Source organism: Condylura cristata, unplaced genomic scaffold (genome assembly GCF_000260355.1).
Source record: "Condylura cristata isolate star-nosed mole 26May11 unplaced genomic scaffold, ConCri1.0 scaffold00026, whole genome shotgun sequence".
Taxonomy (NCBI): Eukaryota; Metazoa; Chordata; class Mammalia; order Eulipotyphla; family Talpidae; genus Condylura; species Condylura cristata.
Genome location: NW_004567127.1, coordinates 19,372,018 through 19,384,551, shown reverse-complemented (window position 1 = coordinate 19,384,551; position 12,534 = coordinate 19,372,018). Strand labels below are relative to the sequence as shown.

The 12,534-nt window shown below is 34.4% G+C and overlaps 1 protein-coding gene across 1 annotated transcript in view; it reads left to right on the top strand.

Annotated features, from left to right (window-relative positions):
* CCDC18 (coiled-coil domain containing 18) overlaps positions 1-12,534 on the top strand; it is a 116,574-nt gene that overhangs the window by 10,139 nt on the left and 93,901 nt on the right. Inside the window, exons 7-12 of the mRNA XM_012730030.1 lie at positions 600-728; positions 3,532-3,628; positions 5,285-5,406; positions 6,563-6,854; positions 9,866-9,990; positions 11,127-11,287. Coding sequence (XP_012585484.1) covers positions 600-728; positions 3,532-3,628; positions 5,285-5,406; positions 6,563-6,854; positions 9,866-9,990; positions 11,127-11,287 — 926 coding nt within the window. The remainder of the gene's footprint in view (positions 1-599; positions 729-3,531; positions 3,629-5,284; positions 5,407-6,562; positions 6,855-9,865; positions 9,991-11,126; positions 11,288-12,534) is intronic.

The window sequence follows — 12,534 nt, the reverse complement described above, 5'->3', positions numbered from 1 at the left end:
ATCAGAAAATCACTAGAGATAGTGGTGATAACTCTATATAATAGTATATAATCGTTACCCAGTTTCTAATCTGTCCAGTCATGCTTTATAGTTGTTACAGTATGTGACCATGAAATAGGTTATAAACTATTATTTCATATCTTTTATCCTGTCATAGAAGTATTCTTTTATTCCATATAAAAACTTAATGCTATTTGACAGTGATATAGATATGCCTTTTCTGCATCTCATTAAAATTCATTTCTCTAAACTCATGCTTTTAATTAATAAAATTTCTATTATTAACTTAATCTCTTTAATAGCCTTTTGAAAATATCTCCCTAGTGGTGCAGGGATTAAAGATAGCACTAGCAAGCAATCGCCATCACAAATTCAAACCCCAGCCAGCACACTGACCCACACGGCACAGTAGACCTCTCTGACTCACCCCGTGCTCCTCTCAGCAGCATTACCTCTGCCTGTTCTGCTTCCCATTCTGTCCCTGGTTAGTCCTCTCACTGTACCCCACCTCTGACCTACAACCCAGTTCTTGTATGCATAAATAAATAAATCTTTAACAAAATAAGTAAATTAAAATGAAAATATCCTTTGTTTTATAGAGAGGCAGAAAATAAATTAGAGCAGAGCCAGAAAATGGTGATTGAAAAGGAACAGAGTTTGCAGAGGTCCCAAGAGGAATGTATAAAGTTGAAGGTAGATTTACTTGAACAAAGTAAACAAGGAAAGAGGTATGTGGTTTTAAAGCAAATGATTGGTGATCTTATCACCAATTTAAAATTTTAGCTAATTTTTAAATTAAAAATACTTTAGAAATTTGGTAGTAGATTAACTTGATGTTCTTTTTCTCCCTTAAATGATTTCATCTTCTATTAAAAATATCACTTACTGTTTTTATTGTTAATGGTATTCTGAATTGGTATTCATTCCTAGAAGCCTGATGAATATTACCAGTATAATGTTTTTCTGTATTTCTGAAAATAAATTGTATGACATACATGAAATTCAGGAGAAGGGTGTTTGGGTCTTCCTTTAGGAATATAATAATATTGCAATAAAAGTCTAATTTATATAAATTTTGTTTTAAGATAAGGTGTTATAGATAGGCTTGACCAAAGTACCTTTCATTTTGAAAGTGAGGTAACTTTAATGAAGATAAAACTCTTTTCCTTAAAATAGTGAGATTTTATAATGTAATAGTGTTTGTACAACATAAAATCATAATCTGTAATTTAATTTGGCAACAAAAAATCTAATGTTTTTAAAAATTATACTATGAGAAAATGTCATGAAAAAAGCATTTTTGAAAAGTTATAGTATTTTACATACTTGTTTTCATGTGCATTTGTAATCCTAAAAACTGCCCAAAATCTATCTCTATATAATTTTTCCATTAAACTGAATTTAGTAGATTCTCTCATTAGTATTTGATTAGTTGAAGTTACAACGGATATTTGGCTGGCAGTATCACTTAATGGAAATATTTGTTTATTAGTCAGACAGATTTTACCCCTCAGTTACTTTGTTACCTTGTACAAACTAACCTTGAACCTCATTTTGTTCATCTGTTAAGTCAAGATGATATTATTATTAGTTGGGTATTAAATGAAAAAGGGATGTAAGGTGACTCAAATAATAAACACTAGCAAATGTAGTTACTGTTAAACTGTGTGGTTAAATAGTCTGAAGTTCAAACTTACTCAAATATACTTTGTACATACTTACTGAAAAGAAAAAAGACAGAGGAAGAACAGCTAGGTTCCAAGCAGCTAGTTCTCTAGTAGAACTCGAGATGATTTTTAGGGTAGCATATTGACTCTGCTTTTACATGGTGAATATGTGGGGATGGACACATTCTAGACTGCATGTGCACAGGCATAAAGTGTAAAAGAACATCACTGCTGAAGAACATAAAGGAGTTTTATGTACTTATTAATGGATAGGTGTAGATGCAAATGAGGCAAGGAAGACAGACTTGGATCAGAGTATAAATGGCTTTGTGTCTTGCCAAAAGATTTATATTTCAACGGAAAATATAAATAGGCCATTGAGATTTTAGGTAGTGGTGTAACATGAAGACTGTTAGACTTTTACAGAACTATAATGAATATTGGCATTCTGAAATTGAAAAACTGTTACCTTTACAAAGGATTTTTCTGGGCACAAAAGATTAATAATTTATTTAAAAAAACAATAAAAGAAGATATGATTAAACTTTATCTTACGTCAATGTATAAGAGAGATCTAAAATGAAAGGACACAGAAAAGTTGAAGGCAGAGAGATGGGATGAAACATTTCAAGCAAATAGTCAGCAAGGTGAAAGTAGTAAAGCTATATTAATATCACACAGAGTAGATTTAAGTGAAAAAAGCATAAATAGGGTTAAAAATGTCTTTTTATTGTTATCTTTTAATTGTGTTACTTTTTTATTGCATTAATAACCACCTACAATTCTATGTGTTTTAGGGATGTAGACTCAGATACATGTTTCAAAACCATGGCCTACATCAAATCACCCATATCCTCTACCATAGTCCTTTGGTTTCCCTTCCCCAACTATGCTCCACCTCTTCTCTCTCTGTAATTCTACAATCAGATTTCTGGGATTTGTTTTGTTTGATTATTGCCTGTTCCTTTTTTTTTTTACATTTGATTCAAATGGATGAATGAAATCTATGGTATTCATCTGTTGTTGAAGTAGAAGGGTGTCCAGGAAGTATGGAATACTTTTACTTAAATTTATAAGCCAAAACAAAAGAGATTGAGAATATAAATGATAGAACAAGTTCTTGAAGGAGAAAGAGCTAAGATCCACAGTTGAGCTAAAAGAAATCACCTTTGATGAGAAAAATTAGTAACTTCCTTTACACTGGCAAGAATGTGGTGAGAAGAGGTTTAAATATAGGTATGAAATTAGATATAGGTATGAAATTCACCAAATTCAGCCCAACTGTCTCAATTACATGTAAAAAATCTGAGGAAAGTTCAGGGTTAACTAAGAGGTGAGGCACCATGCTCAGGTTTAAGACAATGCTGGTGGTATCATTAGATTTTCTTGTTCGTAATTGTTATTTGAAATACCCTTTTGTAGATACACTGAACTTTTGCAAAGGTCACAGGATTTACTGATTACTTCTACTATTCTGGGTAGTGAATTGATTTTAAAACCTCCCTTTGGAAATTTATTATAGAGTCTCAGGCTACTTCCCTAATCTCTTTTTCATACAGAAAAAAAATGGTCAATGTGTAAGAATATATGTGTTTCAAAGTTTATTTGATAAGTTCTTTATATTTTACTTTTCATATTGATATTTCATAGTAAGGAAATTACTGTAGTCTAATCCTCATTTTCTGTTTTGTCATTTAAGTGTAATACTCATTTTGTTAGGGAAATTTTTAATTTTTAAAAACTTTTAATTCTTAAAATTTTTTAATTCTTTTAAATTATTCCTTATGATTACAGTTTTGTTTTGCATACTATAGCAACTATCCCGTATTCTTTCTTTTATTAATTATCCCTTTTTAAATGTCAGAGCTGAACGACAAAGGAATGAAGCATTATTTAATGCTGAAGAGCTGAGTAAAGCTTTCCAACATTATAAAGAAAAAGTTGCTGAAAAACTGGAAAAGGTAAGAGGCAGTTGTGCAAATTCAGTGTTTACTATTTATGTCCAAATTCTAGAAATAAAGGTAGACAAAATTAGAATATTTTTATTTATAGTTAAAGCAGGGAATAACTTTTATGATCTCATTCAGAATGAAATCATTGAAATAAATATTGGTAATTATATGGTTAGTAGGTGATGTTCACACTCCTTTCATAATGAGCAGACACTTTTGAAAACAAATAGGGTTATTAGAGACAAGTTTACAGAGTAAGATAGAATGTATGAATAGAGGTTGGAGTTACGGAATTGAAGCAGAAAATTTTTTCTGATCACCTAAATGAAAATGAAGGCTGAGTAGACCTTGTAACCTTCAGCTGGTCTTCCTGGAGCTCTAATCCTGAGAGGACTTCACTCCTTCCTCTTCCAGAGACATTTCTTTGAACTGAGGCTATATAGCACCAAGACAGTATTTTTTACATTCATTTAATATCTTTAAATAATAATAAATGCTAATAAAATCTTATTAAAAGACGACCACATGTCAGATACACAGATATTATTAGAAGAGAGGTTTTGTCAAAAGATACTGATGTGAATTACTTCCATCTTGAGAGAACAGAACAGTTAAGAAGACTGTTCAAACAAAATATGATTATTAAAAATTAAAAATCAACATCATTAAGACAGTGAGGTCTTAAGTGTGAATGACTATTTTGAAAACTGTGGGAATAAAGTATCATATAAATAAATAAATAAATAAAGGGGTTCTAAATAAAGTAATGTGTAGGTGAAAATATTTAGTAGGGAACTATCCTTGGAAAGAGGAAGGACTTTCTAGAAGGAAGAGTAAAATGTAAGATGATTTTTTCATAAAAAAGTACAATTTTAAATTGTACTAAGCAGAAACTCATAGTTAAATAGATATAACAAAGAAAATGGAGTAAATTTGTCAAATTCTCTACTCCATCCCTCCACACTGGGTCTGCTACATTTGGAGCTGATTTTAGTGGGAATATTTTGTACTTAAGATTTCAAAAACAATTTCTCTGGAACATTGTATTAAAATTAGTTTTTGCTAATCGGATATAGTATCCCTACATGAGTTGCTTGTCTTGTGTCCTTGAGGTCATTGTGATAGTGCTAGTGTTTTCAGATGATAGTGCTTTTGCTCCTTTCGTTAGCTCTTAAGGATTCCCGGGCAGGTCACATGCAGCCATTCCCTCTCTGTTAGCTGTTAGTGCCCAGGAAGTTCACTTTGTTCCTTTTACAGGGCCTGTCAGTTAAGCATATAGACCGCACTCCTGCTTATTTCTGGAATCACTTTTTTTTTTTAAAGATTTATTTATTTGTACATACAGAACTGGGGTACAGGCCAGAGGCTCAGGGGCGGTGAGAGGCCTCACCAGAGACAGAGCGGGGAGGAGAACAGGCAGATCAACGAAGTACACTGCTGAGGGGAGCAGCGGGCGGGTCAGAAGAGGTCTGCCATGCCATGTGGTCACCTCCGGGGCAGGCGGGAATCAAACTCATGTGGAAATGGCTTTAGCTTCTCAGTGCAGTGCTTTAACCCGCTGTGCCACCAGGGAGGGCCCGGAATCACTGTTTTTTAATTTGAAACACCTAAAACTTAGGGTAACATTATGAATATAATTGTGTGTCCACTAAATTATTGTTTTAGGTTCAAGCTGAAGAAGAAATATTAGAGAAAAATCTAATTAATTGTGAAAAAGAAAATAAAAGGCTACAGGAAAAGTGTGGTCTATATAAAAATGAACTTGAAATACTGAAAGAAAAATTAAGGTACAGTTTCCTATTATGATAAAATAATTTTTATATGTAAGCAAAAAAACCCTGAAATATCTAAAAATAGAATACTTTGTATATTGTCAATATGGTCTTACTTATGTAGAAATACAATTTTTTATGAATGAAATTGTTTTCCAGATTATAAGATTTTAAATGAGTAAGGCATATTTGCATATATTTAAAGAAAATTAGAAAATTGTACCTGTTTAGCACCCTTACAGTATAACCACATTAGGTAGTTAGTAAAACATGTATTCTTCAAGTTATGAAGAATCACCTAGTTAACCTCATTTCAGAGTTATTTAGTAAAAATGTGAGAAGTTGTGAAATATAATAACAGTTCTAAACATTAGATTGGTCTGTTTAACATTTACATATAGATATGTGAAATATTTGAAAATATTACTGCCTAGTAATCTGTTGATAACTAATAAGACTTTGTTTTCTAGATTTTGGCTAGTAGTTTATGATTTTCTCTCATACAATCTAGAACTCTCTGAATACAGCAAAGTGTTGTGTTAAGATTTTAGAGTTAGATTTCCTGTCTTAAACTTTTATAAAGGCAGCAGAAATGTTTTCAGAATGGACGTTATCCTTATTCTGCCCTACTGTTTAACTGTGGGACACTGGGAAAGTTTCAAATCCTTTCTGTGCCTCAATTTCTTCATGTATAAGCATGCAGTAATAATAGTGTTGGCCACTTAACATTAAAAGTGCTTAGCAAACAGGCCCTCCCTGGTGGCGCAGCGGGTTAAAGCACAGCACTGAGAATCTAAAGCCGCTTCCGTATGAGTTCGATCCCCGCCTGCCCCAGAGGTGACCACATGGCGTGGCAGACCTCTCCTGACCCGCCCACTGCTCCCCTCAGCAGTGTACTTCGTCCATCTGCCTGTTCTATTCCCCACTCTGTCTCTGGTGAGGCCTCTCACCGCCCCTGAGTCTCTGGCCTGTACCCCAGTTCTGTATGCACAAATAAATAAATAAATCTTTAAAAAAAAAAAAAAAGTGCTTAGCAAACAGACATAACACCCAGTAATTGTGTGTGGCATTATTCTTTTTTGAATTAAAAAAAAAAAACTTTAAAAGTTAACTAGATACAGTTACTGAAAATGAATGCATATTTTATTTTCATTTTTATGCTTCTTTACAGGCAGTTAAAAGAAGAAAATAACATTGGAAAAGAAAAATTAAGAATCATGGCAGTGAAAAATTCAGAAGTCATGGCACAACTAACTGAATCTAGACAAACAATTCTGAAACTAGACAATGAGTTAGAGGACAAAGATGAAATACTTAGAGAAAAATTTTCTCTAATGAATGAAAACCGAGAATTAAAGGCCCGTGTTGTAACACAGAATGAGCGATTGGATTTGTGTCAGCAAGAAATAGAAAGTTCAAGGGTGGAACTGAAAAGTTTGGAAAAAATCATATCCCAATTACCAGTAAGTACATGAGAAAAAGAAAATTTTACTTAAGTTCTTAGTAAGAGCTCATCATTTTGTGATTGTGTTATTTTTTCCTCTCATGTCAATACTTTCAATAGTTTCTCTCCTTTCTAATCCCTATTCTTATTTCTGTTTTTACCTTTCTACTATTCTTCCTTTCTCTCAGTTATCATATATTAGAATGATATAGAATTAAAAAAAAACAACTAACATTTATGTACTGTAAAATTCACCCATTTTAAGTGTATGTTTCATAATTTTTAGTAAATTTACAAGTTTGGCACAATCACCACAATCCAGTTTTCAAACATTCTGTCACCCAATATCCCTTCTACAAATTTATGATTATCCCCTACCCACTACCATACCTAGGGAACTACCTCTAAAAAAGTGAGATACACACACACACACACACCATATTTTATTTACCCACTCACCAATTGATGGAGATTTGTGTTGTTTCCACTTTTGGAATATTGCTACTACAAACATTTTTATACATGTCTTTATGAGGACATGCTTTTATTTCTGATGAGTTGATCCTAGAGATGGAATTACTGGGTTGGTTCCTCCCTGGTGGTGCAATGGGATAGGACACAGTACTGCAAGCTAGCTCAGCTGCTTCAATGTAAAATCAGTCCCAGGCCTGGAGGTGACCCACATGGCACAGCAGACCTCTCCTGATCCACCTGCTGCTCCCCTCAAGAGTGTACTTCTTCAATCTGCCTGTTCTGCTCCCCACTCTGTCTGTGGTGAATCCTTTCACCACCCCTGCACCTCTGGCCTGTACCCCAGTTCTGTATGCATATATAAATGAATCTTTTAAAAAAATGAATAACTGGGATATAGCGAATTTATGTCAAATTACTTCTTTTCCGAAATGGCTGCATATTTTACATCCTCACCAGCAATATATGAAGTTTCCTGTTTTTCATCTTTGTAAACATTTGGTATTGTCTGTTTTTAATTATGGTCATCTCTTAGTGGATGTAAAGTGGTATCACATGGTGGGTTTTTTTTGTTGTTGTTGTTGTTTTAAAGATTTATTTATTTGTGCATACAGACCTGGGGTACAGGCCAGAGGCTCAGGGGCAGTGAGAGGCTTCACCAGAGACAGAGTGGGGAACAGAACAGGCAGATCGACGAAGTACACTGCTGAGGGGAGCAGCGGGCGGGGCGGGTCAGGAGAGGTCTGCCACACCATGTGGTCACCTCTGGGGCAGGTGGGAGTTGAACTCATGTGGAAGCAGCTTTAGATTCTCAGTGCTATGCTTTACTCCGCTGCGCCACCAGGGAGGGCCACATGGTGGTTTTAATCTTTATTTCCCTAATGATTATGTTGAACCACTTTTTACTTGTTAAATTGCCATAGAATTTTTACATTGTTTTTATGATAGCGGGTGGCTACCTTTTTTGATTTTTATATGTGTGACCCTATTTGTAAATGAGATTAAGAAGAAGGTAAGTATACTTGTGTCAGAAACTTGTTATTGATAGATGTAAAATGAATTTGATATCAGGAGAAAGCTTTAGATAAATGTACTGTGTTTGGATTAACAACAGATGGCATATACACTTACCAAATTTTAAACTTGTCATGGAATTAGGAAGCTGAAAGGGACCTGATAAATCGTCTGATTCAGTACCACCATTTTATCAGTGAAGAAATGTAGAAGTAGTTACTAGTTAGTAGCTAACATGTTTCTGAGGGTTTTTTAGCTCTCAGAAACATGAAACAGGAAACTTCATATATTGCTGGTGAGGATGTAAAATGTGAGCCACTTAAGAAAACAGTTTGGCGGGAAACCCGCGGGGATTACAATTGAGATGGAAAAAAAAATGTACAAAATGATGTAAAAATAAACTTTTGTAATAAAAAAAACAGTTTGGCATTTGTTTTCCTAGGATGCTATTTGCTTAGAATGTTAATGTACTGTTTGCTTTTGAAATTTTTATGTAATCAGATGCAGATAATATATTAAGTTGATATTCTTATTTGAGCTCAGTATCAAGAATTACTCGATGTGTATTTCTGAAGTTGGAGTAGTAGTCTATACGTGCATTTGATGCAATGTTAAGAATAACATGGTTTGAAAATGTGAAAAAATTTCAAATTTCCATAAAGTATAATTTGGTTATAGTTTGCAGGGAGTAATGATTAAGTGCATACTTTTCCCCTTTCGCAACTAATTTTAAAATTCTGCGTTATTCAAACATATAGAAAAGTACAGAGATCAGTGTAGCACAGTATTTGCTAAATACAGGTAATATTGCAACTCCACTTCAGGTGTTTTCAGAATAAAATTCTACAGGTAAATAAAACATCTTACATACCTTTTCAGATCCCAGTTTTTCCTCAGATGTAGCCATGATTCTGAAATTGATGTCTTTATCCATATATTTTTTAAAAGATTTATTTATTTGTGCATACAGAACTGGGGCACAGGCCAGAGGTACAGGGGCGGTGAGAGGATTCACCAGAGGCAGAGTGGGAAGCAGAACAGTTAGATAGAGGAAGCACACTGCTAAGGGGAGTAGCGGGCAGGTCAGGAGAGGTCTGCTGTGCCATGTGGGTCACCTTCCTGGCCAGGTGGGGATTGAGCTCATGCTGAAGTGGCTTTAGCTTCTCGGTGCTGTGCTTTAACTTGCTGCACCACCAGGGAGGCCCTTTATCCATATTTTAAAGATTACCACTTATAGGTACCTATAGAAGTGAATATGTGTGTAGCTTAGTGCATTTTTTAAAATATTACGTGTACCTCTGTTGTTTTTCATTCAATGTTATTTGATATTTTCACAATAATTTTATATAATACAGATTTAGTTTAACTATTATAGTTTTCCCATTCTTGATATTTTATAATATATTTATACATTCTCCTATTAATGGACATTAAGTTGTTTTTATTTAAATATACACAATTTATCAATCATGCGGTTCTGGATTAAAAAAAATTCATCATAGATATTACTGGGTTTTATATAGATGTAATTTTTTTAACTTGCAGTTAAAAAGAGAAATGTTTGGTTTTAAATCATCACTTTCTAAGCACCAGATGAGTAGTTTGTCAAACAAAGAAGACAGTTACATTAACTGCTGTGAAGCAAATAAAATGGTGATTTCAGAATTGAGGTATGGTTTCCAGATTCTAAAGTTACAGAAAATATGTTTTCTTAAATTGGTAATTAAATGAAGATCTTTAGTTGAAAAGTCAAAAAATAAGCAGAAAAGTCCAAAGAGTGTTATTGTAAATCTGCAATCCAGTTATTTCTTTTTAATATGAAGCATTAAAGTCTAAAGAGTGTTATAGCAAATTCACAATCCAGTTCTTTCTTTTTTTTTTTTTAAAGATTTATTTATTTATTCATATAGAACTGGGGTGTAGGCCAGAGATGTGAAGGGTGAGAGTATTCACCAGAGACAGAGCAGGGAGCAGAACAGGCAGATGACGAAGTACACTGCTGAGGGGAGCAGCGGGCGGGTCAGGAGAGATCTGCTGCGCCATGTGGTCACCTCCGGGGCAGGCGGGAATCGAACTCATGCGGAAGTGACTTTAGCTTCCCAGTGCTGTGCTTTAACCCGCTGCGCCACCAAGGGAGGGCCTCCAGTTATTTCTTTTTAATATTTTGTGGTAATCATTTCCAAGTTTGTTTTTAGATATAAAATAAATATTATCAAATGGGTAATACTCTTTGATTCTTACCCCTTGTCCCCCTCTCCTCCTAAGTAGCTCATAAATTAAATATATAACTCCAATCTGTTTTATGTATTTTATACCACCTCACACAAATATACTTAATGTCTACATTGTTTCTAATTTTGCTTTTTTTATTCAATATCATCTTAAATTTATCCATGTTGAGGTGTCTAGGTAGAGTGATTGATCATTGGGTGGATCTGTGTGATTTTTAATAGCTGTATAGGAATCTGTACTATATGTCACAATTTATCTACTCCTTTACTGATAGTTACTTTGTGGCTTACTTCTTTTTTATAAAAAGTGCTCCAAAGAACATATTTCCTTGTGAGATATGGGAGTTTCTCCATTGTTGTGTTATAATATAGGCACATTTTTTATTTCACTAGGTACAATCAAATTCCAAAAGTAGCTAAGCCAGTTTATGGTCCAGTGAGTGGTATATATTTCCATGTCCTCCCCAATAGTTGACTGATTTATAAGAATTTAAAAATTTTTGTTAACTTAGAAGATAGTATTGGGTACTTTTTTGTAATCATTCCATTCATTTTTTGGTCTTCTTTTGTGCCAGGATTAAACTTGCAATAAAAGAGGCAGAAATTCAAAAACTTCATGCAGATCTGACTGTGAATCAGTTATCTCAGAATATAACTTCTTGTAAAGAAAATCAAGAAAGTGGCAAATTAAATATTTTAGAAACAGAACCTGTAAAATTAGGAGGTAATCCAGTAGGTAAGTATATTAAATTTTTTAAAAAGACTCATTTATTTATTTATTTGTATATACAGAACTAGGGCACAGGCCAGACGTGCAGGGGCGATGAGAGAATTCACCAGAGACAAAGTGGGGAACAGAACAGGCAGATTGATGGAGTACACTACGGAGGGGAGCAGCAGGCTAGACAGGAGAGGTCTGCTGTGCAAGGTGGATCACCTCCGGGGTGGGGATTGAACTCGCACTGAAGTGGCTTTGGCCAGGTTCTCAGTGCTGCACTTTAACTCGTTGCACCACCGGGAAGAGCCAAGTATATTAAGATTTTTTAAATGATAAAGTTCTTTATAATAGAGTTCTGTATATCTACAATGAACATCTCCCTTTTTTGGTAAGTTGGTTTTATTATGAACAAGTTTTTTATATTTTGGTGGACTGTTATCCAGAGTTTCTTAAAGGGTTGTTTTCTTTTGTGCGTTTATTTTCATTATTCTATCTACTTTTTTAAGTACCCATGAAAGCTTACTTTCAAAAAGACTCTATTGGCTATAACCAAATGGGCTTTGTTAGCTGTCTTTGCCATATTTTAAATGTTTCCTTGTATGTTCTGCAAGAAACAAATCTGAACTGTGGTCTTGTAGAAACTTGATAATGAAACAAATCTGAACCTTGGTCTCGGTAGAAACTTGATAATGTCCTTCTTGGGTAGCTGCTCACTACATAGCTGCCCCACAGTTCAAGCTCACTGTGGAATGGCCATCTTTCCCCACTGTCTCTACTGAATCTTCAAAATATTCTTAATTATCTTAGAATGTGCAAGTAAATTTTATGATTTGGTTTAAGGAGACAAAGCAACTTAAAAAAAAGAACACACAATGTTTTAAGGTTTATTTATTGTATGTGTACAAGAAATGGGGTACAGGCCAGAGATGAGGTGTTGGGGAGGTGAGAGGATTCACCAGAGACAGCATGGGGAACGGAACAGGCAGATTGACTGAAGTACATTGCTGAGGGTTCAGCCAGCTAGACAGGAGGGGTCTACCTCATAATGTGGCTATCTCCCTGACCTGGGTTGAAGTCACATTACAGTGGCTGCAAGTAATTTCATAATAATGTGCTTCAACAAACCATTGCACCAACAGAGAGGGCCCCAATAATGATATATCTTTTTTTTTTATTACAAAGTTTATTTTTACATCATTTTGCACATTTTTTTTTTCCATCTCGATTGTAATCCCCATGGGTTTCCCATCACCAAATCACCCCTG